This window comes from Phoenix dactylifera, chromosome 8 (genome assembly GCF_051530095.1).
Source record: "Phoenix dactylifera cultivar Ajwa chromosome 8, Ajwa_hap1_PhDact_Kaust_v1.1, whole genome shotgun sequence".
In the NCBI taxonomy this organism is placed as follows: Eukaryota; Viridiplantae; Streptophyta; class Magnoliopsida; order Arecales; family Arecaceae; genus Phoenix; species Phoenix dactylifera.
Window position 1 is genome coordinate 9712187 of NC_143197.1, and position 22061 is coordinate 9734247.

General features: G+C 39.9%; 1 protein-coding gene and 1 long non-coding RNA gene across 10 annotated transcripts in view; one reads left to right on the plus strand and one right to left on the minus strand.

Annotated features, from left to right (window-relative positions):
• The first annotated feature begins 9084 nt into the window (after nucleotides 1-9084).
• Nucleotides 9085-21302, plus strand: LOC103715310 (beta-glucosidase 22-like). Of its 2 annotated transcripts, XM_039124551.3 has the most exons (13): nucleotides 9098-9391; nucleotides 9507-9570; nucleotides 10617-10675; nucleotides 17397-17472; nucleotides 17557-17628; nucleotides 18306-18393; nucleotides 18479-18734; nucleotides 19707-19822; nucleotides 19895-20115; nucleotides 20197-20225; nucleotides 20308-20410; nucleotides 20623-20716; nucleotides 20817-21302. In XM_039124551.3, the coding sequence occupies exons 1-13, from the start codon at nucleotides 9245-9247 to the stop codon at nucleotides 21043-21045; spliced, it is 1554 nt and encodes a 517-aa protein (XP_038980479.3). In that variant the 5' UTR covers nucleotides 9098-9244; the 3' UTR covers nucleotides 21046-21302. The 2 variants fall into 2 exon arrangements, with proteins under 2 accessions (XP_088558849.2, XP_038980479.3); XM_088702723.2 differs by lacking the exon at nucleotides 20817-21302 and having other exon boundaries at nucleotides 9085-9391; nucleotides 20308-20427.
• LOC120110211 (uncharacterized) overlaps nucleotides 15896-22061 on the minus strand; it is a 33373-nt gene continuing 27207 nt past the window's right edge. For 3 of the 8 annotated variants that reach the window (XR_015967917.2, XR_015967922.2, XR_015967920.2), the window contains 2 exons: nucleotides 20800-21860; nucleotides 15896-16176 (listed from right to left, as the gene is read on the minus strand). This is a non-coding gene — a long non-coding RNA (uncharacterized LOC120110211). Of the gene's footprint in view, nucleotides 16197-17328; nucleotides 17569-20788; nucleotides 21861-22061 lie in introns of all 8 variants that reach the window. The other 5 variants (XR_015967923.2, XR_015967924.2, XR_016396143.1 and 2 more) reach the window with 5 other exon arrangements.

Here is a 22061-nt window from a genome sequence, read left to right on the forward strand (position 1 = left end):
TCTGCGATGTATGCTGATGGAGATTTTTCTATTATTTTCCTTGGTAATATGTGATTTTTTTTATTGTCATTTGGACTTCAATGTACTTGCTAATTGTTATATTAATCTTCATATCACCACTGGGTTGTGTTGAAAAGTGTGATCAATGATAGACCTGGTATGGATGACTATACTTGTACTGTTGCAGCAGTGTGCATGTTGATGGTCAGGTGACTTCCCATTTTTTTAATCTCCTATAACTGTTTGAATCATGATGTCAGTATATTGAGCAGGAACCACTTTAAAGATTAACCATGATCTGATCGTAGCATCTTGTAAATATTGTAACATAATAAGATCTCCGTGCTGCTCAACTGGTAGGTGTCATCTTCCCTCCTATGGTAATATGTAGTTTAACCATCTGGTGTGTTGCATTGTCAATAGTTGACACTTCATATCTGTTAATGTTAAATTGCCCTTTCTTCTTGTTTACTCGCAGCTAGTGATCATGATGGTGTCTTGAAAGGCATGCTATGGTATTGTTATTTACACGGTCAACATTTTTTTTGCAACATGGGTAATGCAGTTGATGAATATTATTAATGCCATTAAGAAAATAGATTTTGCTTCTCCCAACCATTAAGAGATCACCATGTATTTTCACCCCCCACGACAGAATCCATGTGAAGTCACAAGTTGAAAAGAACATGATAGAATATCTGTTTTTGAGGCAAAGAACATGATAGAACATCATTATTGTGTAGTTCATTTTTGAACAACATTTACAATACATGGTAATAATAGTCTCTGAATTTACAGCTGTGTGTGTTTGAATTAATCAATTTGAGTACTGCTGTCTGCAATCTTTATGAATATAGTGCCCATCGGTTATTGGACATCTATATTTTCTGACTAGCATCATTGCATGATTACTTATTGCCAATCGATTATTGCATGCAGTATCTTGGCATCGAAATCATGTTTCCAGTGTTGTTGTACAAGGATGTAATTCCATGCCCTTTATTATTCAAACTTCCTACTAACAACTCCAAACAAATCTCTATAGGTTACCGGAAAATCACACTTTGTGGATTACTCAACAGCAAATTCCGCAGTATCGAAATTGGCACCTATGCCAATAGGCTAGTAGCATGCCATTCTGGCATGTACCGGTGAAGGAAAACCGGAGAGCTAGGGGAGAGGGAGAAGGAGAGAGTGGAAAACGTTATAAAAAGTGGATATTGCCCTCTTCATCGAGGGATAGTTTCCCACCGCAGAGAAAAAAAGGGAGGGAGAAGAGAGATGCTATGAGAGGGAGAGAGGGGGCTCGGAAGCCTTCCTCTGCCCAAGCCATTGGGCGGGACCCCTATTTTTTTTGAAACAGGGGCTTGGGTTGAAGAGAGGGAGGGAGAGGGAGCGAGGAAGATGCCGAGAGAGGGTGCGAGGAGGCTCGGAAGCCCTCCTCTCCGCTCGTCCGCAGAGGGCGCTGCGCGGAGCCCTAGTTTTGAACCCTCCCTCTTTTCCTCTCTTTCTTTCTCCCTCTCTCATTCCCTCGCTCGTTTCTCGAATCGAGAGTTAGAATCGCGCCGGTTAGCCTTAGTACGACTCAGTACATCCTGAACCGTGTAGTTGAGGGTTGTACAACGATCCTTACTTAACAGCTTTCTATCCATGATCATACACATCTAAACTTGATAGTGAGACACAAGATTCACTGTCTTGGTATCGGACCTCGTATCGATGACACACTAGTACTATGTCGGTATGGATAGTACGAGATTTTTTCGGCATACCGAGTGTCGGTATGCCATTCGTACTGGATATTGGTACCGAATTGGTACGGTATGATACACCCCGTACTATACCAACATACTGTATCGTACTGGTAAGGTACCAATGCAGCAAGCCTGGATTGCATACTTGTCAATATTTAGTGTGTATGTCATTCAAAACTCAATAGTTGCTCGAGGTTTTGTGCTTTCTTAGGTTGACAGATCTTACATTTGTCCCTTTTTTGTGTGTTTTTTACTTGTGTTTATACCTTTGGTTGCTACTTATATATTGATTACTGAAATTTAAGCCCCTTCCTTTACTTTTTTCCAAATTAGAGTAAACCAAGATGGTAATCTCTGCAAGAGCTGCATTAATTAACTTATTGTAGTTCTTGTGAAGCAGAGGTCAAATTCTTGCTCTTCCCTTACATGTGCAAATTTTGGTATTTGATCTATATTTAAAAGTTTTAACTCTCTCTCTCTCTCTCTCTCTCTCTCTCTCTCTCTCTCTCGTGCATGCACGCGCACACATGCTTGTCTCATTCTCCCTTTCTCTGTCTTCCTTCTAGGTAAATGTAAGGTAGGTTTCCATATTTTTGTTAGAAGTACTTGTTGAGTTCCGTCTAACCTTGATGATAGTTTTTTTACATGGGTAAATTACAGGTAGGTGGATGTCTTTTCATCCCAGAACTATTACTTGCATTGTGTATTATAGTCATTAAACCTTGATCCAGGTCCAAACTTTGGTTTCATAACATGTGTCAGTTAAATCAACACGTCTTGATCAGCTTTTGTTGAATGCCAGAACTTTTTTCTTTTCAATTTTGCAAACATAATTTATGTAGGTAACTTTTATAAATTTTCAACGATAATATTTTTAATTACACCAAAGTGGTTTCACAGATCACCGGAAATGTGAAAGTCTGCATCTTAAAGTTCTTCACATGTGCAAACCATGCTGTGCTGGTTTCCACCATGTACTAAGTGAAGGCTTTCATACTATATTTTGTGTATGTCGCCATTCTTGTCTTTGATCAAGAAATTGATCATTGTGCATGTGAAGGCTGATGCAAATGACTGGAGCCTTAGTAGGACAGTCAATGCTAAACTGTAAGCACATTGTTGCTTTGCATTTTGATTATTTTTTCTGTGTTTGTGCTGGTGACTACTGACTTGTGAGAAAAAATCGAGATCTATTCACTTCTTTCTCCAATGCAGCCACCAATGGTACAACAACTAGTGTGGGCAGTCTTCCACTAAGTAGTGACCCACTGGCAGGTTGTGAAATCCTCATAAGGATGGAGCTGTTCATTATGCTTAGCTACAAGACTTTTCCAAATGATGCACATTATCTTTGTTGGGAAGCATTGCTTGAATAATGGGCATCAGATGCTTCTAGTTCATATATTTGCTTTCTTTTTATCAGGTTCTGTTGCAGTGCTAGTTGACCAGGTCACTTATTTTTCTTTTTAATGCCATTTTTTTCCCACTCCCTTTTTAATGCTAATTTACTTTTATTATGTTTCAGATATCTTCCCTTCATCTGATATAACCTTATTTGCTTTCATTACCCATATTCCTTTTATTCTATCATCTGGCCATGGATCTAATCCTAATGTATATATGAATCATTGTTCAACCATTCTTGGAATGTTGCTCGCACTGTTTTTGCTATTCTATTGTTCTCCATCTAGATCTTTTGACCTAAGATGCAGTTAGCACAGAACTTTCCCTGAACCTATGCATTGAATGCACAGTTGCTAAAGTAATCTGAGGAAAAGATCTGATATATTTGGTAGGCACATGCTGTGGATTGTAGTGGAAACTACTTATATAATTTTGGCCTCTAATTTCAACTCAATGCCATTTTCAGACAGCATATTGAGCATTTGCACTATCCTTTTTCACAACTTAACTTCTTTGCAACACCTATCTGAACATTCTCTCTGTAGTCATACCATGTGAGTTGTTTTTCTATAGCTAATTGCTTTAGTTTCTTTTATCTTATTGCCCATTCCATTAGCTTTTCTTTAGTTCACTTTCATCAGTTTTAAGTAGGTACACAAACATTCCACAGAATACATCTCTCTTTGTAGTTTAGTTGCATCTCTTGGTAGTTGTTCTGGTCACAATTGCAGGTTTGCAGCATTCCCCCCCTTCCCGTTTACCGGTGTCGTGGTACTGTGCTCTTGAAAATAACTTTGTAATTCCCTGGCGATCAATCTGGTATTAGTCTTCAGCATTACATATCTTGGCATATATTTGGTCATCAATTTGAACTGAAGCTTCATAGCAAAACAAACAGGCTTTATCCTGTCCCATACTCCCATTACATAATCCATTCATATTCAATCTTTTCCATTGACAGTCGTTTATTTTATACATTTAGTCAGTGGATGTTCATGAGACACTCTTGGACATCTTCCTCCAGCTCTTATTTGTTCCTTCTCTTTTATGGCCCTTCTACGCAAATTATCAATCTACTATTCAAGGCTGTTGTTGCACTATACAAATGTTATCTGGGTTAAAGCTCATCAATGCATGGAATCTTGCTTTAAATAAATAACCTTTAGGTCTCTCACAAAGATCCTCTGTCTGTACATTATAAATCGCTTTCGGCCCCTGCCTATATTACAGGTGCTATTGATCTCTCACTTGGTTAGATTGCTTTATGCCCTGTGAAAAATAAAGAACTAGTCAGCATTCCTGTTATATAATATAATGATGTTTTAAATACTACTTAAACATTCTCTACTAAAATGAGGAAACAATGCAGGCCATCAAGGGGATTGTTGAGTGTTTGTTCTGCAGATATCAATGTGGCAGGGGTTTCTGGTCATATGAGGTTAAAGGTAATAAAATGAAGCTCCATGAGAATATATAAAATGTGTCATAGTCAGAGTTCATGGCAAATACCCATGCCTTGTTATTCCTAGTGGTTGTACTGTTGTAAAATTATATGTGGATGTGGTTGTCAGCCTGTGGGGTGTGGTTTGATCGCCATACAGTAGAGAGACTTGTGGGAGGGAAAATTACAAGACAATGCTGAGGTTGGCAATTCTGTGTGAATTCAAATATTGGCAAAGGGGGTCCATTGCTTCGTAATATGGGTATTGTATGTATGATGAGGTTGAGATACGCGTGGATTTAAAGGTTGAAGGGTTTTCTGGAAAAGAATAACAGTTGTATTAGTAAGGAGAAAGTGATGGAGAAGTGACTGAAATGGTATGAGCATAAGCTGTGAAGATCTGGGGATGCCCTTGGTAATGCAGTGTTGCATAGGCACAGACTGTCGTGGTGTTTCATTTGATGAGAGGAAATAAGCAGAATAGGGGATATAGAGGTAAAATGTTAATCAGAACACAATCTATATATAACGGTGGCTGCTGTAATGGTTAATAAAAACATAATGGATAACAATAATGGTTTTTTTTTTATGGTCACTATTTTTATAGTAAAATAGATTGTTGAGAGCAGATTGTTTAATTGTTTGTGGAAGTTTTGTTTTTGTGTGCATGCACGCGCGTGCATGTGCACATGTGCATGTGTGCGTGCAATTTGGAATGCATGCATGCATGCATTCCAGCAAGCGATTTGGAGTGTTCATTGGTTCAGTCTCTATGCGTCTTTGTATGTCGATCGATATCAAAATAGTCATTGTTAATGTTGTTTCGGCTATTATTTCAATCTCTGTGTTTGAACATTGAAATCAAATCGGAGTTGAAACCAAAATAATCATTGTTAATGCTATTTCTGCTGGTTTCTCTCTCTCTCTCTCTCTCTCTCTCTCTCTCTCTGTGTGTGTGTGTGTCTGTTTCTCTCTCTGTGTTGAAACCAAAATAATCATTGATAATGCTATTTCTGCTGGTATTTCGGTCTCTTTGTGTGTGCGCGAATCAAATCCAAAATAATCATCATTAATGTTATTTCGCCTGTTATTTCAGTCTCCCTCCATGTGTGTGAATCAAAACTAAAATAATCATTATTTATGTTATTTTGGGTATTATCTCGGACTCTATTGAAACCAAATGGGATTCGAAAACAAAATAATCATTGTTAATGTTATTACGGTTGTTATTGTGGGAATCGAAACTAGAATAATCGTTGTTAATGTTTTTGTTGGGTTGTTATATTGGCCTTTGGAGGATTGAAACCAAAATAATCATTCCCTGTTTAGATTAATGCAACTCCGACAAAACTCTACTTAGCTCTTCTGAAATTTTGAAACATCTACATACCTAACGGTCCTCTTCTCAACTACTGATATCACAGAATCCATTCATCGGTCTAACGCAACGGTAGCAGAATTGTGACAGTGAACAGAGCGGTGATATGGTAGGTAATTACTAGACGTATGTCTCTTTGTATTAAAAATCAGATTTTATTCAAGAACGATATCTGTTGTGACAAAGAAAAGAAGAAAGGTTATGAAACTAAAATCTCACTAACTAATATCATTAATGAAGCAGCAAGTATCGGGTTCTACCCAATCTCCCTCTTTCTCTTTTCTGTGCCATGAGGATCTAAATCTGAAAGATATTCTTTTGAGGATTGAGAATAATCGAAAAAGAATACCAGTTCTTCACATCCTAGAATAACTATTATAATATGACAAAGGGTAAATAATGGGAATTGACTGATAATCATGGACAATGTTATTTCTGCTGTTATTTCAACCATTCATATTAAGTAGTTTTAGAAATTTAATTTCAAACCATCAGAACCTATAACCCTTGATTGACTGCATTGAGTGATATTCAAATATTCTTGAACTCTGAACTCCAGCAGAAAGAATGAATTCCTGCTCAGTATCCTTCTTCGGTTGAGCCTTTAAAGATATCAAGATATTTAGAATATAAACTTACATATGGTAAAGCCAAACTTTTGGGGATGTTTTGATGTTCTGAAGCTGAAAAGAATATTTATTTTTTGTAAAACTACTTAATATCTATAGTTGAAATAACAGCTGAAATAACATTGTCAATGGTTATCAGTCCATTTCCATTATTTATCCTTTGTTACATTATAATAGCCATTATAGGATGGGAAGAACTGGTATTTTCTACCTTTTCTCATTATTCTCCAATATTAAAAGGCATAGTTAATTATAATACAGATGAATACATAAGCACAAGAATCTCATTATCAGGGCCTTTTTTAATCCAGAATTTGGAGAATCGTTGGTTCAATTAAATAGGCCCTTAAGACAGTTGTTTGATCTGAGGATCAAACTTAATCTAAAGTTAACTACCTAGAAAAAAAAACTTAATCTAATGGTTCACTATCAAATCTTTTCTGGAACTTAATATTACTTCTCTTGCATCGCATGCCAAACAACACATGCATGCTGGTTTGAAATTAAATTTCTGCCAGTCCTTGGCGAACACTGACATTTTGCCTTGTGAAAACTACTCTTGAATTATAAAAAGATGAGACATCGTACTTTCAGCAACTACTTCCGAAAGAACCCTCAAGAAACAATGATCGAGGTCGGCCACAAAGGACAAGCTCAGCATTTGATGAAGGATGATGGCAACCTCTTCTTTATTTTTTCTCAAAAAAAATCTCTTCTTCCTAACAAGGTCACATAATTTCTAGGTGCTCGTACCAAAGTGTTGGTAATTAGAGCTTTTCCAAACAAAAAGAGGTTGCCACCACAATAGCAAGGAGGATTTTTTGCCCTCATGAATTAGATTTCACTCGCCATACCACCGGCAAGGTGAGGTTGTCGTAGCTTTTTTATTTTTATTTTAACTAAAACGGATGGTTTATACAGATCTAATACAGATACATTAAAAAAAGTCAAAATACAATATATCTCAAAACACATTAGGCAGCTCACTCTTCCCAACCCCAATAGTGCCCCCAGAGTGGTTAGCCACGTATGTAGCCATCCAATTCGCAACTCTGTTGGCCTATCTATAAACATGCATGGCTTGAAAAGCCACTCTATCATAGACCAAAGCTCTAATATCTCAGATCAGAAGGTGGCACATCCGCACCGCCAACCTCTTCTGAATCCATCCGATCATCGTAGTGAGTCTTCCTTAAGTAGCACCGCGCTACACTGCAACACTCGCTGAGCATAACTAAGCCCGACCCATGCCGCCTTCAGCTTCGCCTAAGAATTGAGGTGTCAAAAATCTGGCAACCTCCAACCGTAACCATCTTAGAGTCTAGATCTCTGATCACAAAACCAGCACCGCCCCGCCTACCACCATCAAACGTAACCATCGAAATTGACATCGGAGTTCTTTTTGAAATATGTATGTGGTCACAAATTATCCTACTTCATTATTATTCGTTTTAAAGCAACAATCCAACTCTTGAAGCTTGGCTCTCCTCCAAGAACAAGTCGTTAGGGAATATGGAGTCATTATTTTTTATTTCATTTGAGCACCTCTCTCCATTGAAGTCTCCCAGTGTATTTATCACCAAAGTGGTTTAGCTGGTCAGGAGTGGTGATTGCCATGGGTTGCCTTCGAGTAGATTGAAGCAAGCATTGGATTGAATGATCTCGAGCGTCTTGGATGGATGGGTTTCGCTCTTGCTTGTCCCAAATAATTTATTAGAATCATTAGTTGGTTGTGATGAAGTGTGGCTCTTGAGAGTGGGCTCCTTTTTTTTTTTGCTAGGAGGGGGGGAGGGACAAGCCCACCCCTACGTAGCAGCCCCCACTGGGCTTCCGTCCCGCCAGGAGAATATTCGATGCGGACAGAAATGGCCGTGTGTTGGGCATCCCAATCGGTTTTACTCATACCCTCCCTACCCATGGGCCCGGTTCAGCTACCCCTCTAGGCTCTGGCTCGAGTTCTACGTGTGAGTACATTACACCTGGCACCATCCTGACTACTAGAGATCCAAGAAGCATTTCTATGCCTCATGTCCAAGTAGTGGCTGAGCCACATTTTAATCAATGCCGCAGGGACTTAAATTTGGGATCATGAGGATAGAAATTACACCAGTACCACTAGGCTACCACCTTGGTGGCTAGAGTGGGCTCTTTGGCTGGAGTGGCAATGTGTTTGTCCAAGAAATAACTAGTCCCTCATGGAATAATTTGAGAGATTAGCTCCATACGTTTCCAACCAAAAAAAGCGGCTCCAGCTCACGTACCAGACGACAAGTTCCAAAACTACTTTTTTTTTTTTTTTGCATTGACTTCCAAAACTACTTTGCCGTGCATCGCCACAAGTTTTTCATACGCGCTCATCATGCATGACATCAAACTTTTTGGATGCTTCTCTCTCTTTTTGTCCCTTAATTTGTCTCGTCTCTCTTCATTGTTACCTCCTAACGCATTCCCCGGAGACTGGACTTTGCCTTCAAATCTTCCATGCAAACTTTTGTCATTTTCTCAAGAAAATTCTAGGTTGGCGAAAATTTTTCCTGGTTGTGATGTCGGGCCAACTTCATGTCAGTGGAAATATAAGAAGAGGAGGCTTATAGTAACTGAACTTGGGGAGGCTCAGAAGGTCACAACTTGACGAGAGATGGAGATGAGAGGAAGCGTAGCAGCTTGGCTTCTTCTAGAGCTGCTGCTAATACTAGAGATTGATGGGGGCCAAAGTGCCCTACACTATAGTAGGGACGACTTCCCACCGGACTTCGTCTTCGGTGCCGGAACCTCGGCATACCAGGTTAGTTTCCTTTCAGTTTCCTCCTGTCTCAAACGTCACAAGATAACACAAAGACAAAAGGTGACATAGTCACTGCTGATGCTAAAAGAACAACATATGGATGCTAAACTCGTAGGTGGAGGGAGCAGCAGCTGAGGATGGAAGGAGTCCTTGCATTTGGGATACTTTTACTCATGCAGGTGATTTTTACTGCTATTTTGTATTGAACAGCAGAGGGGGGGAGCGATTTGACATGGCTGTGCTAAAGTTATGGTACCATGAAAGCTAATCAATTGAATCCACAAACTTCAGCAGTGAAGGAATGGATAATAATATATATTGGACCACCATGCTTCTGTTGCAAATCTCAAATTTTATCTTGAAGGCCCTCATGGAGAAAAAATTCTTGCTTCTAAGACGACATAACCAGCAGCCTGATACTTAAAAAAAAATCAACTCTAGGTGTTCTTTGCTTCATGCAGCCCGAGAGATTGATTGTATAGGCTATTGGTTACTACTATTCCGACTTCTTGATGCATATTTGACTGACTTATAGTTATAGTGATCTTTAACCAACTTTTAGAAGTTGGGATATCAGCCATCTCCATGAATAATTGACACTAAAATAAAACGGCAACTCAGTCTATCCCTACCGAGAGGGAACATGACAAATTTACAAAGAAATGAAACTTTTAAGTTCAGTTGTCATATTAGAACCAACATACCAAATTCTTGACTGATATGATAAATCCAAAATCAATAACAATGTTTAAGATATTGTACCTAAAATATTTAGATAGAAAACATCATTCCATATAGTAACATCATATTAGTCAATATCTCAAAATTTATCAATTATATTAGTCAAGATAACAAAAGTCGAGAATTTTCATATATTGGATTCTTATGTATCCTATATTGCACGATCCTCGCTGAGATCTTGATCGTGATAAAAACTTTTACTTTTTTTCCCAAGAACATTTCAGAATAGTTCGAACTTAATGAAGTCCTATTTCAAATATCTTCCATTATTAAATTAAATGTTTCATTGCATGTGAATAATATTCTCTCAAAAGAAAAAGATTGCCTCTGAATATATAGGCCAATAGGAAAACGCTTTCTAACTAGATGCAGCCGCTATACTCATAATCCTGCTTCCGTGCACTTTTTTAGCAAAGCCTGCATCTTTTCTTCTAATCTGAAGATAAAATAAAAAGGATTGCCATTGTTTATCATACCTTGACAGGAAAGATGCCGGACAAGAGCACGGGCGATGTGGCTTCCGATGGGTACCACAAATACAAGGTAACGGCCTCCAACTCTTCCACACGAATCTATCCTCTCAATTCTGTGATTACACCGAACCACCATTGGATATATCACTTTCCCCCTTTTTTTAATTCTTTGAGAATGTGATAATTTAGTACCCTGCCCCAACACTTAGTATATATATAAAAAAAAAACAGAATATTCATTTTGGTATCCGAGACTATAAAAAAAGAGAAGCATCCTACTATATCCATAACCATTGAAAGAATATAGATACTGATATAGATAACCAATTATCCGATCCATATTCTAGTATTCGATTTTATTTATAATCTTATTTAACTTTATATAACGCCCTTCATTTTTTTTTAAAAAAAAAAGATGATCGTATTAACATGTTTCTGACTTAATTTATCTTCTATTCAGTATTTTTTTTATTTTTATAGCTACAAAGATTAACCATCTGGCTTATATTTCTATCTATATCCTCTCTTTTTTTTTTTTGATACAATGGTAATTCACGTCAAACGAGTGTGAGTACAACCAGCAATATCAAGAGAAATAAAATAACACAAAGGTGTAGGGACAGGGTCAGACTCTGTCCACAGGACCTCCTCCAAGTAATGAGCAGCAAAAGAGGCAACCTAATCAGCCGCTTTGGTCGCCTCCCGATATACATGAGCAACCTAGATAGAAATGTAACTAGATACCAATCTCCGAAAATCCTTGAGTAATGGGTGGTCATCGCCCTACCGCTCAGCCTGCCGGATCCACTCAATCACCGTCGAAGAGCCTCCCTCCAAGATGATGCGATAAGCTCCTAGGACACTCCTCGCATAGGTGATCCCCTCCCATGTTGCCCTGAGCTCAGCTCCAATAGCAGTCATATCGCTGGTGCGCCGCCCGCCTGCCGCAATCAATCTGAAACTGTAGTCCTGAATCACAAATCCTATCTCTCCTCTGTCTCCGCCTGCTAAGACACTACTGTCAAAGTTCACCTTGAGGTGACCAGAGGGTGGGGGCTCCCAAGAGACAAAATTCAAGCAGGGCACTGTAGAAGCGGTTTGGAAACCCCAGGTGTCCCTGATTCACTCCGGTGAAGGCGACTGGGTAGCGGCAATGATCTCGGTCACATGACGAATGGTTATGTCCACCACTGTCCTTGGGGATGCCCTCCTCTCCTCAAATGTATGGACATTCCTATCCAACCAGATATGATACGCCATGTAAGCACAAGTGATGCCTCGCTCCATGGTCTCTGGTCTACTCGCCAACCTCCTCAAGTGATCCAGCAGAACCTCCGCCGACCCCACAACCTGCGGCAAGGTAACAGGCGTCCACTGCCAGACCTGTGTTGCCCGGAGGCGTCCTAGAAGGGTGTGGCTGATAGTCTCCTCCATAGTAGCACACTCCTCGCGCATCAGAGTAACTCTGACACCCCTCGTCAACACACCTCGGATCGGTAGACACCTCCAAGCCACCTTTTAAATGAATAAGGCCACTCGGAGGTGCACTTGCAGCCTCCATATCCACTTGCCCTCAATCTGCCAGGTGGTCTCCCTACCCAACAACGCCTGCAAATCTCTGGCCTGCACCCTCGCCTTCCCTGTTGGGGCACACAGCAGTTTATCACCCACCTCTCCAGCAGTTAGCGGAATAGTCAGGATTCTCTCTGCCAGCTGCTCCCCAAAGGTCTCCCGGATTAGTGCCTCATCCCATCTGCCCTCCTCAGGAATAATCAGGTCCCTGACTCTGCACCCCGTCAATCTTGCTGAATCTACCAATGTGGGTATCCTCTCCAGCGGCTGCTCGGTCACCCAGGCATCCCGAAAAAAATCAACGGACTGTCCATCGTCAATCGCCCACCTGATTGCTGGAAGTACCATCGGGACATGGTCACAAATCTCCTTCCAGATGAAGGAGGCATGTCGGCCCACCTGAAAATCAGACATCACCAAGCAATCGCCATACTTGCCTCTCATGAGGGCACATCACAAGCTGTCTGGCTCTAGCAAATACCTAGCCACGTGTCTCACTACTAGAATCTCCTGCCTCGCCACTAGGGAGTGCACTCCTAGCCCACCTATTCTGACCGGCTGACATATAACCTCCCATGCTACCAGATTGATACTACCTCTGCCCTGTCGCCTACCCCAGATGAAGTTCATGAATAGCTGCTCCATGGACCTCATCGGCGCCACCAACACTATGGTATTTGACAATAAGTATATCAACATGAAGCTGAGAACCGACCTAACCAGTGTCACCCTACCCATTATCGAAAGAGCATCCATCTGTCAACCCTCAAGGCTATGTCTGACACTGTGCTCAATGGCATAGCAGTCACTGCGACGCAAACGAGGACTAGTAATCGGAACTCCCAAATACTGCAATGTACCCTCTTGCTCCCCCACTCCCATGATCTGCTTGATAGAGCTCTTCACCTGAAGCTTGGTCTTCAGGCTAAAATAAATGACTAACTTGGCCAAGTTGACCCGTTGGCCTGAGGTGGCACAATACTTCTCCAAGACCTTCCGGATGACCAACGCCCCTTGCCTGGTAGCCCAAGCCAATATCATGCAATCATCCGCAAAAAGTAAGTGTGATATTTGAATGGTCTCCGGTCTCGGTATATAGACCTCTAGCATCTGGGTCTCCATAGCACGCCGAAGAACTCTGGACAGAGCATCTGCACACAAGATGAACAATAAAGAAGATAGCGGGTATCCCTGCCGAAGTCCAACCGAAGAGTCAATGAAGCGGGAGGGCATGCCGTTCACCAAAATGACAAAGGACGGGGAGCTAACACACCCTATCACCCAACTGATCCATCTCTCATGAAAACCAAAACTCACAAGAATGCTCCTCAGAAAGCTCCAACTCATCCTGTCATATGCCCTTTCCATATCCAGCTTGATTGCCATCAGACTCGTTCGAGATGGAGCTCTCCGGAGGTCACACATAAACTCCTGTGCAATCAAAACAGTTTCATAGATACTCCTCCCCTCCACAAAAGCACCCTACTCTGGGTTGATGATCATCGGAAGAATACTCCTCAATCTGTCTACCAAGACCTTTGTCGTTGCCTTGTATAGGGTGGTACAAAGACTGATTGGACGAAAGTGTCTCGACTCCGTCGCATCCACTCTCTTCGGGATTAGGATGACGTAAGTCTGTTTCCAATCCTCGGCCATCACAGCTGTATCGAAGAAGTGTCGCATAGCCTCGATCACATCCTGACGGACTACCCCCCAAAATCATCTAAAGAGTGGGAGAAAATCGTCCGGCTTCGGTGCCTTGTCCTCTGCTAAGGACCGGACAACCTCCTGGATTTCTTCATTAGACACTAGCCTGATCAGGGTTTCATTCTCCTCCTCCAATACTAAAGTCTGGGGCACCGGCATAGGGGGGTCTCTTATTGTCTTTCTGCTCTATCCACCTAGCCCTGAAGAACTGGTCGAGCACCCATCTGATGGCCTTCAGATCCTCTGTTAGCTGTCCATCAGTACCCCTCATCACTCTGATCATGTTCCTTTGCCTCCGGATGACCGCAGACTGGTGGAAGAATCTGGTGTTCCGGTCCTCCTCCATAATCCACTGAATCCAGAATTTCTGTCTCCACAGAGTCTCCTGTTGCCAAAGAAGAGAGTCATGAGTGGCCAACTTGGATCTGAGCTCCCTCAGGTCCTCCGTCAACCCTCCATTATGCTCCTCCTAGGCCTGTAGATCTCCAACAGTAGTTTCGACCTCCTCGAGCCTCCTGAATATGTTTCCCACCTCCTCCTGGTTCCAGCACCTCAGCCGTTGCTTGGTAAGCTCAAGTTTGCGGGAGACTCTGTACATGGCATCTCCTCTCACCGATAGGTGATCCGGGGCAGGTGACTCACGCAGAAGTCTGGATGATTCTGCAACAATCCTGCCGTGGCGAAGACTTTGTCCAACCTCTCCCAAACTCTAGCGCCTCCCTGTTGATTGTTGTACCCGGTGAATCCATACGTTCAATATCTGGTTTGTATCAATATCTATTTAAAATAAATATAAATATAAATATTCGTATCCAATTAATATATGTATTTGTATCCATATTTGCAAAATATAAATGGATATGGATATAAATATACCAATATCTAATTTTCAGCAATATCCGTGGGACCAAAACTTCATCTGATAACTAAACAATCAACTTTTTGGTTCTCCAACCCTGAATAGAATAAGCTACAATGCAGCAAAATGCAGCCTGCAATTTCAAGGGTTTGACAACACTAAATTCCACCTATATGCTGAACAGGGGGAAATAGCAACGGACACTGGTCTGCTGACTAAAATTTTGCCAACGTTAGTGTAAATGGTATCAGACATACACGTATTGTAGAAAAAGAGCAACCATACCTGCTGTGAGAGGCACCATGTTATATACTTAGCAAGCTCCAGTCATGATTCATTCAAAACCCTGCCCAAGATAGGAACTGAGGCTTAGAACACTTCTACTTTAATGGTTTCAGGCCACTTCCATTTTATTCTATATATAATAATGGAGGAAAAGGAAGAACATTTTCCTTCCTAACTTGTTCTACCCATTTGGAACTTCTGCAGTGAATCAGCGAAGATATCAATACTCTTGCTGCTTGCACCATTTCCAACTACAATCAGATCTTTGTCCTTGCATCTTCCATTCAGATTTTCTATTTTTCTTTCTTTTTAGAACTAGCAACCTAGAGGCAGAATGAATACTGGATGGAGGCCAGGATTGAACATAGGCCCCTTGAGTCAAAAAAAAAAATACCTCTTGTTTGGTTGGAGTTTTCAAAGGAGAGAGAAGAAAAGTAGCATTTCCATGAGAATAAGATCTCTATGTTTCATGGAAAAAAAAACCCATGAAAAACATGTGAAAGCTACTTTTTCACCGGTTGGAAATTGGGGTTCTTTTTTTTTCCCAAAGTACCCTTTAAGTCATCAAAATCCATGGATAAGATTTTCCCTTTATTAAGAGTATAATAGGTATTTCATATAAATTTTTTTCAAAAAGTAAATGTTCAACCAAATATAAGCCACTCCGTAATATGCCACTTTCTCATGATCAACCAAATATACCAAAACCATTTTCTCAAGCATTATATTTTCAGAAATCTTCTCAGTAAAAATATTATAGTGAGAAAAAATTCTTTCCACGAACCAAACGAGTCTAGAAGAATATATTGCGCTCAAGCCTAGCTCAAACTTAACCCAATATATATTCTTGTTGCGCTTATTTGTAAATTACCAAACCACAGCGAGCTTGCTATCAAGCCAAGCCAAGCTGCCATTTCATTTTGCAAGTTTCAAGAGTTTGGCTTATGTGGAGCTTCAGCCTGCATATGTTTACATGTTTGTCATAAAAAAATAGCATGATTCTTTTGCAGGCCAATACAAGAAGAAAGGTTTGAAACATTTACATTTTTTATGAGAAAATTTAGCAGGTATTAGATGCAGCCTGAACTTGAATCAATAAGATCCCTTTCTTCTTATCCTTCTTTCTTGACTTTCACTTCCCCAATTTACTGCGCATGTGTCAATGGTCCTTGTCAAAATACAAGACATAATTAACCAAGTAAGACGTTTTTATGTATTGATGAACAGAAAATAGCACCATCTTCATGATAGCAAAATACTGATGAAGACTCTTCAAATCCTATTATAGTTAAAATTATATATACATCAAACTTTTCCTCTTTGTTGCACCTATTTTTTCTAGTTAAAGATTATAACTCTATTTGAATATATGGAGTCCTTTTTTTTTTGATGAAAAGGGAGGGAGACCCACCCCTATATTTCATTAAGGTAATCAAGGAGTACAAGAAGAGAAGAGCACAAAAGCTGGAAAATCCCATACTTCCATTAAATAAGACTCTGAAATTCACAACTTAAAATTCCAAATACCTCCCATACAAACCATATACCTCATTCAAATTTAAAACTTAAAATTCAAATTTTGACTGCAGTCTACTCCACTACTGGATGACTTGCCAAAGATTAGTGCATAGATAAGCATGCAGATTAAGACACTGAAAAACATCAAGAAAGAGCACAACTAGACCATCGATGCCAGTAAAGCAATCTGCTAATTGAGCTCTCATAGAGAGAGAAGGGAGAGGGGAAGGAAGGGAAGTTGAGACTAATGGGAGGCATTCACATTGAAGAGAAAAAGGAAGGATAGCATGGGTAGAGAGTGACCATCGCAGAGAGAGAGAAAGAGAGCATGAGGAAGGAGCAGATGGGACAAGCAAGGATGAAAGAGAGAAAGATAGATAGAGGGGCTCGGATTTGAGAGCATTGTAGCCAACGACTAAATCTTATCAGCAACGGTAGCAGAAAATAAGGGACGAGGGATGAAGATAGGAAGGGAATAAGAGGAGGGAGAGGGGGAGGGAGAGAGAGAGAGAGAGAGAGGAGGGGGGGGGGGGGGGGGGGGGGGGGGGTCCAGCAGCGGACACCTTCTCTAGGAGAGCTTGGGGAAATCTGTTGTTCGGTCGAGGAGTAAAATATATGGAGTCATTTATGGTCCATGCCTAGATACCATTATTTGCATCTTGTAATGGTGAACTGTGGGTCTCATCTTCTAAATGCATAGTAACTTAGCTTTTGTGATCAGAATTTTTTAAGGAAAAAACAAAACAGCCTGAAGAATTGAGATGTAAAGTCATGCATCAAACCTTTGCAGCAAAGATGTGAATCTACGATTGTTTGTCACACTTTTCTAACTTCCAATGTAATCTTTCAGGAAGATGTCAAGCTTATGACAGATACAGGACTGGAGGCCTACAAATTCTCCATCTCTTGGTCAAGACTTCTCCCAAGTATCACAAACAAACCAATGCTTCTGATTACAGCTGTGCACTATAAAAATGTTCCTTACTTGTGTGCTGTCTCTTATTTTGTAGATGGGAGAGGAGCTGTCAATCCAAAAGGCCTTGAGTTTTATAACAATCTCATCAACGAGCTGTTAAAACATGGTCAGCTCAGTTTGTTCTAATTTGCTCTTATCAGTTTATTGATAAACGAAATTCAAAATTACGAAGTCACAAAATTCTAAAGCCATACATTCTTTGTTGTGTGCGTCATACCATAAAAAGGCACAAGAGATCAACAGTGGGAAATACATGTCAATTAAGTTATCAAAAGCTCTAAAAATTGCTCAGCCTTTCCATAAACGACAGTTTCAGTAACTTTCTGATAAATTAGCCACACTACAACATACCTCTCTCACCTTTCAGGGAAAGGATCATCAAATGAGTCAATTTCACAGGCAAGACTAACCATACCAAGAAGGTGTTACTCTGTGCCCTTTGAAATGGTGCTCAATTTCTACTAAGATAACTTCAGTCAGGCATGGTTGTTCATGAAAATCAGATGGATGACAGTAAAATAAATGTACTATCAAAAAATCTAACATAGAGTCGGACAAGAAATAGAACACCATCATCACATAAGTAATGCCTGATGTTTCAACATCACGTAAAGACTATCTCACTATATGAATATATATGAGAGGATGAGAACTGAAACCAGGTGTCAGTTCTAAGTGTAAATGTCGTACCGTAGATACCGAAGATGTCAATCTTGTGCTCCTAAGATGAACTGCATTTGATTATATCTTCTTCTCAGTTCTGTTTTCTTTTGAATGATATAGGAATTCAGCCACATGCTTCACTCTATCATCTAGATCTTCCCCAAGTACTTGAAGATGAGTATGGAGGATGGCTGAGCCCTAAGATTGTGTAATCCTTTTCTTATTTGATGTTCTAAACTTTCCTACCAAAATACAAGTGATCTAATGTCCTAACCCCTTCAAATTGATAACAGAGATGATTTCACAGCATACGCAGATGTGTGTTTTAGGGAATTTGGTGACAGAGTTTCCCACTGGACCACCATTATAGAACCCAACATCATGGCGATTGCTGCCTATGACAGCGGAACATTCCCACCCAATCGGTGTTCTTATCCATTTGGCATCAATTGTACAGCAGGCAATTCCAGTGTAGAGCCATACATCGTGAATCACCATGCCCTACTGGCACATGCATCAGCTGTCACACTGTATCGGACTAAATATCAAGTAAGTCATTTTGTTCAAATCATTTTCTTAAATTAAGTATCAATTCTAGTGACTTCCATAAGGGGCCAGGCTTCTATCAACATACATCTATCTTTCAGAATGGAAAAGCAGAAGTGTTTGAGTGAATGCTTTATAATTGTGAGGACACGCTTCCAAATTTATGCAGTTGCAAAGGTGTTGAACCCTCCAAGAAAACATGCTAAATACGTATATTATAGAACCATAGACAGACTCTATCTGTACAGTTCATATACATGATTGTAATAGGGGTGAATTATCTGCGAGTGGCGAAAACAGGTGTCACATTTTTTAAATAAAGAATCTACTATAATGAATGTTCAAAAGATATTAGTGACTAAAAATTTAAAACAGGATGGCTCTCATCTCTTCATTGATTATCCAAAGAATGTTTTGTTCAGGTCATAATCTCTCCAGGAAAATGCTCTACTCTAATGATTCCGAATTTGGTACAGCATCGAAAACGGCACAAGCAAGTCATTGAAATGTTGTATTTAACCTAGAGTAATGTATCATAACGAAAATTGAAGACATCTACTTGTTTAACACCTTGAAATGCAAGGCTAAATATGACCATTAACATATAACTTTTATTCTGCCTATAACTATGACTAACGAGCTTTAAGAGCCTACCAATTTGGTTAACTTTTAGTTTTCATTCCTTGCCATTCAAACCCACTGCACGAGACATCCTTATACCGAGCTTCTATGAATTTTGTTCTCACAGCTTCTGAGTGAGGTTTCCTCCTCCTTTCTATCCTAGTTCAAAGTCAATATTTATGAAGAATTTTCAGTTCATGCATACAGCACTATGTAGTTTTACTCAGTTCTTCTTGACAACACTATCATTTTATTGGAACAATATCCATATAATAGTCTATCAAATTTCATTAAAAATGCATGCTTTAGATCAAGAAAGAAGGGAGGCAATGCTGCTGACATCCTTAAATTCAGGTTATGCAAAATGGCTGGATAGGCTTGAATGTGTATACTTTCTGGGCTTATGCATTTACAAACTCCACAGCAGATGTTCAAGCAGCCCAAAGATCATTAGACTTCATGATAGGCTGGTAAGGGAATAGCATGTATAGTACCCACACTGATATGGATATAAGCAGCTGACCTCCTAGCATCCACTTCAGGATCATAAATCCCCTAGTATTTGGAGACTACCCTGAGGTCATGAAGAAAAACGCTGGTTCAAGGCTACCATCCTTCAACAAAGACCAGTCCAAACAAGTGAAGGGTTCATTCGACTTTGTTGGTCTGAATCACTATTTTTCGGCATATGTCAGTGATAACTCCAATGGTTCCAGGACAGATCTTCGAGACTACAATGCAGATATCTTTGCAAAATTCACAGGTTTGGTTTCCTTGCATTGGTAATAGGCTGATGGAGACTATGTGGACTGTACTCTAACCAATGGCTGATATCTCATTGCAGTATCAAAGAATATAACACCCACTGATCAGGTAAAAGTGCAAATGATTCCTTTATTGAATGCTGGTTACTAGTTCACTACTTGTTGTGGCTGACTCAGGTGTTTGAAATCAGCTTATCCCAGTTCCTGCACCAGCAGATCCCCAAGGGCTGCAATATATGTTGGAGTATCTTAAAGAAGCCTATGGAAATCCTCCCATTTATATCCAAGAAAATGGTCAGTCCGCTTCCAAGGTCATGAGGCACCTCCTAAAATCTTCAACTTTTCAAAAATCAAACAGTTATTAAAATATGTCCTGGAAAACCTTTGTTTGAAGTTTTTATACCCCCATAAACCATGCTTTTTGAATGTGTCAACCACCCTAAGTGTCTGAGGTGAGGCTTGAATGTCTGATGTCTATGTCTGCAACAATGCATTTTTGCCCTCAGGTTATGGAGTAGGAATATTCAACGACACAATCCATGACACCGCCAGGATAGATTTCTTGAGTGGCTTCATTGGAAGCACACTAGATGCTGTCAGGTAACGCTGCTGTCTTGATGATATACACTACAAGCCACCAAAACAAAGAGCAGGAAAAATTATGCTGTAAACCTTTTAAACACCTTGTTCATTTCTGCAGGAATGGATCGGATGTGAGAGGATACTTTGTGTGGTCATTTTTAGATGTATTTGAGCTCTTGGCTGGGTATAGATCACGCTTTGGGCTCTACTTTGTGGATTTTGATGATGAGAAGCGTGAAAGGGTTCCAAAGCTCTCTGCCTTTTGGTACTCCAACATCCTCAAGAAGAAGCAAGATATGAACATAGAAAGGACTGGTCTAAATGCCACCTCTCATGCTCAGCAGTGAGACTGCTTCAGATTATCCCTTTTGGCCTACAATGGAGAGGAGAGCGAGAAGTCAATGCACACAGCTACCTTCTGCCAAATCAGATTATGTGTGATGTGCACTCCCTAAATGGCTCAGTAATTCAAAGTTATGAGATTAATAAGTTATAATCAGCAGGGAAAGTTACAATCCAGTTGCATGTAAATGTTCAGTAAGCTATTTCAGTTTCCATGCAGTGGCATTTATGCTATCAATGCACTTCTTCCCTTATATTTTCACACCAGCACACCAGTTATTCTTGTGACAGGACAACATATCTTTTCCTGACACCTAGAATCATTTTCAGTCATTTGTCTGTTAAACATTTTGATAGAGACTTGGGGAAGCCTTGCAGAACAAAACTTAAAAAAAAAAAAAAAGAATTGGTGGGTTATATCCAATAAGTATAGCATCTATCGGATATGGAAAAGAAACCCCAACCAGAAGTATAATATTTTGATTTCCTACACTAATAATTGGAACCCCAACCTCATAGGTTTGAGATGCTGAAACTATAGAGGATTGATGCTTAGATCATGGAATAGTTCTCACACCAATGTTTATCTCATAATTCAAAGAAGAAACAGATTTTTTTTGTTTTCCTTCTCCACCAATAATGCAAATGTAAACATATATTCTATTCCATCTGAACATAACAGATCTGCACAGAATTCACACAAACACTTTACATGGCCAAGTCGTATTTCATAGTGCCGCTCTGTGGAATCTCTTGGCTCATTTGATGTCAAGATTTTGGCTGTTGCCACCAAGAGTGGAATCTTATACTGATCTACACTCTAATATAGACAAAAAAAAAAAATTAAAAGAAAAACTTTACATAGGACAAATGATAACAAAGTAATGAAAAACATGTCAAAAGTCAGATCAGATAAAAGGGGATATACTAATAAAAAATGTTCTTTTTTTTTTTAGTTTACTCATCCTTAGTTTCAAATATAATTTTGTCATGCAAATAGGTCTCTAAAATAATAATCATA

What these genes read in the sequence shown, in the direction of transcription:
- LOC103715310 (XM_039124551.3), top strand. Translation starts at nt 9,245, where the DNA reads ATGGAGATGAGAGGAAGCGTAGCAGCTTGGCTTCTTCTAGAGCTGCTG. An exon ending in TGTATCGGACTAAATATCAA is followed by an intron (nt 18,735 to 19,706) that starts GTAAGTCATTTT and finishes CCTTAAATTCAG; the next exon opens with GTTATGCAAAATGGCTGGAT. An exon ending in TATCTTTGCAAAATTCACAG is followed by an intron (nt 20,116 to 20,196) that starts GTTTGGTTTCCT and finishes ATCTCATTGCAG; the next exon opens with TATCAAAGAATATAACACCC.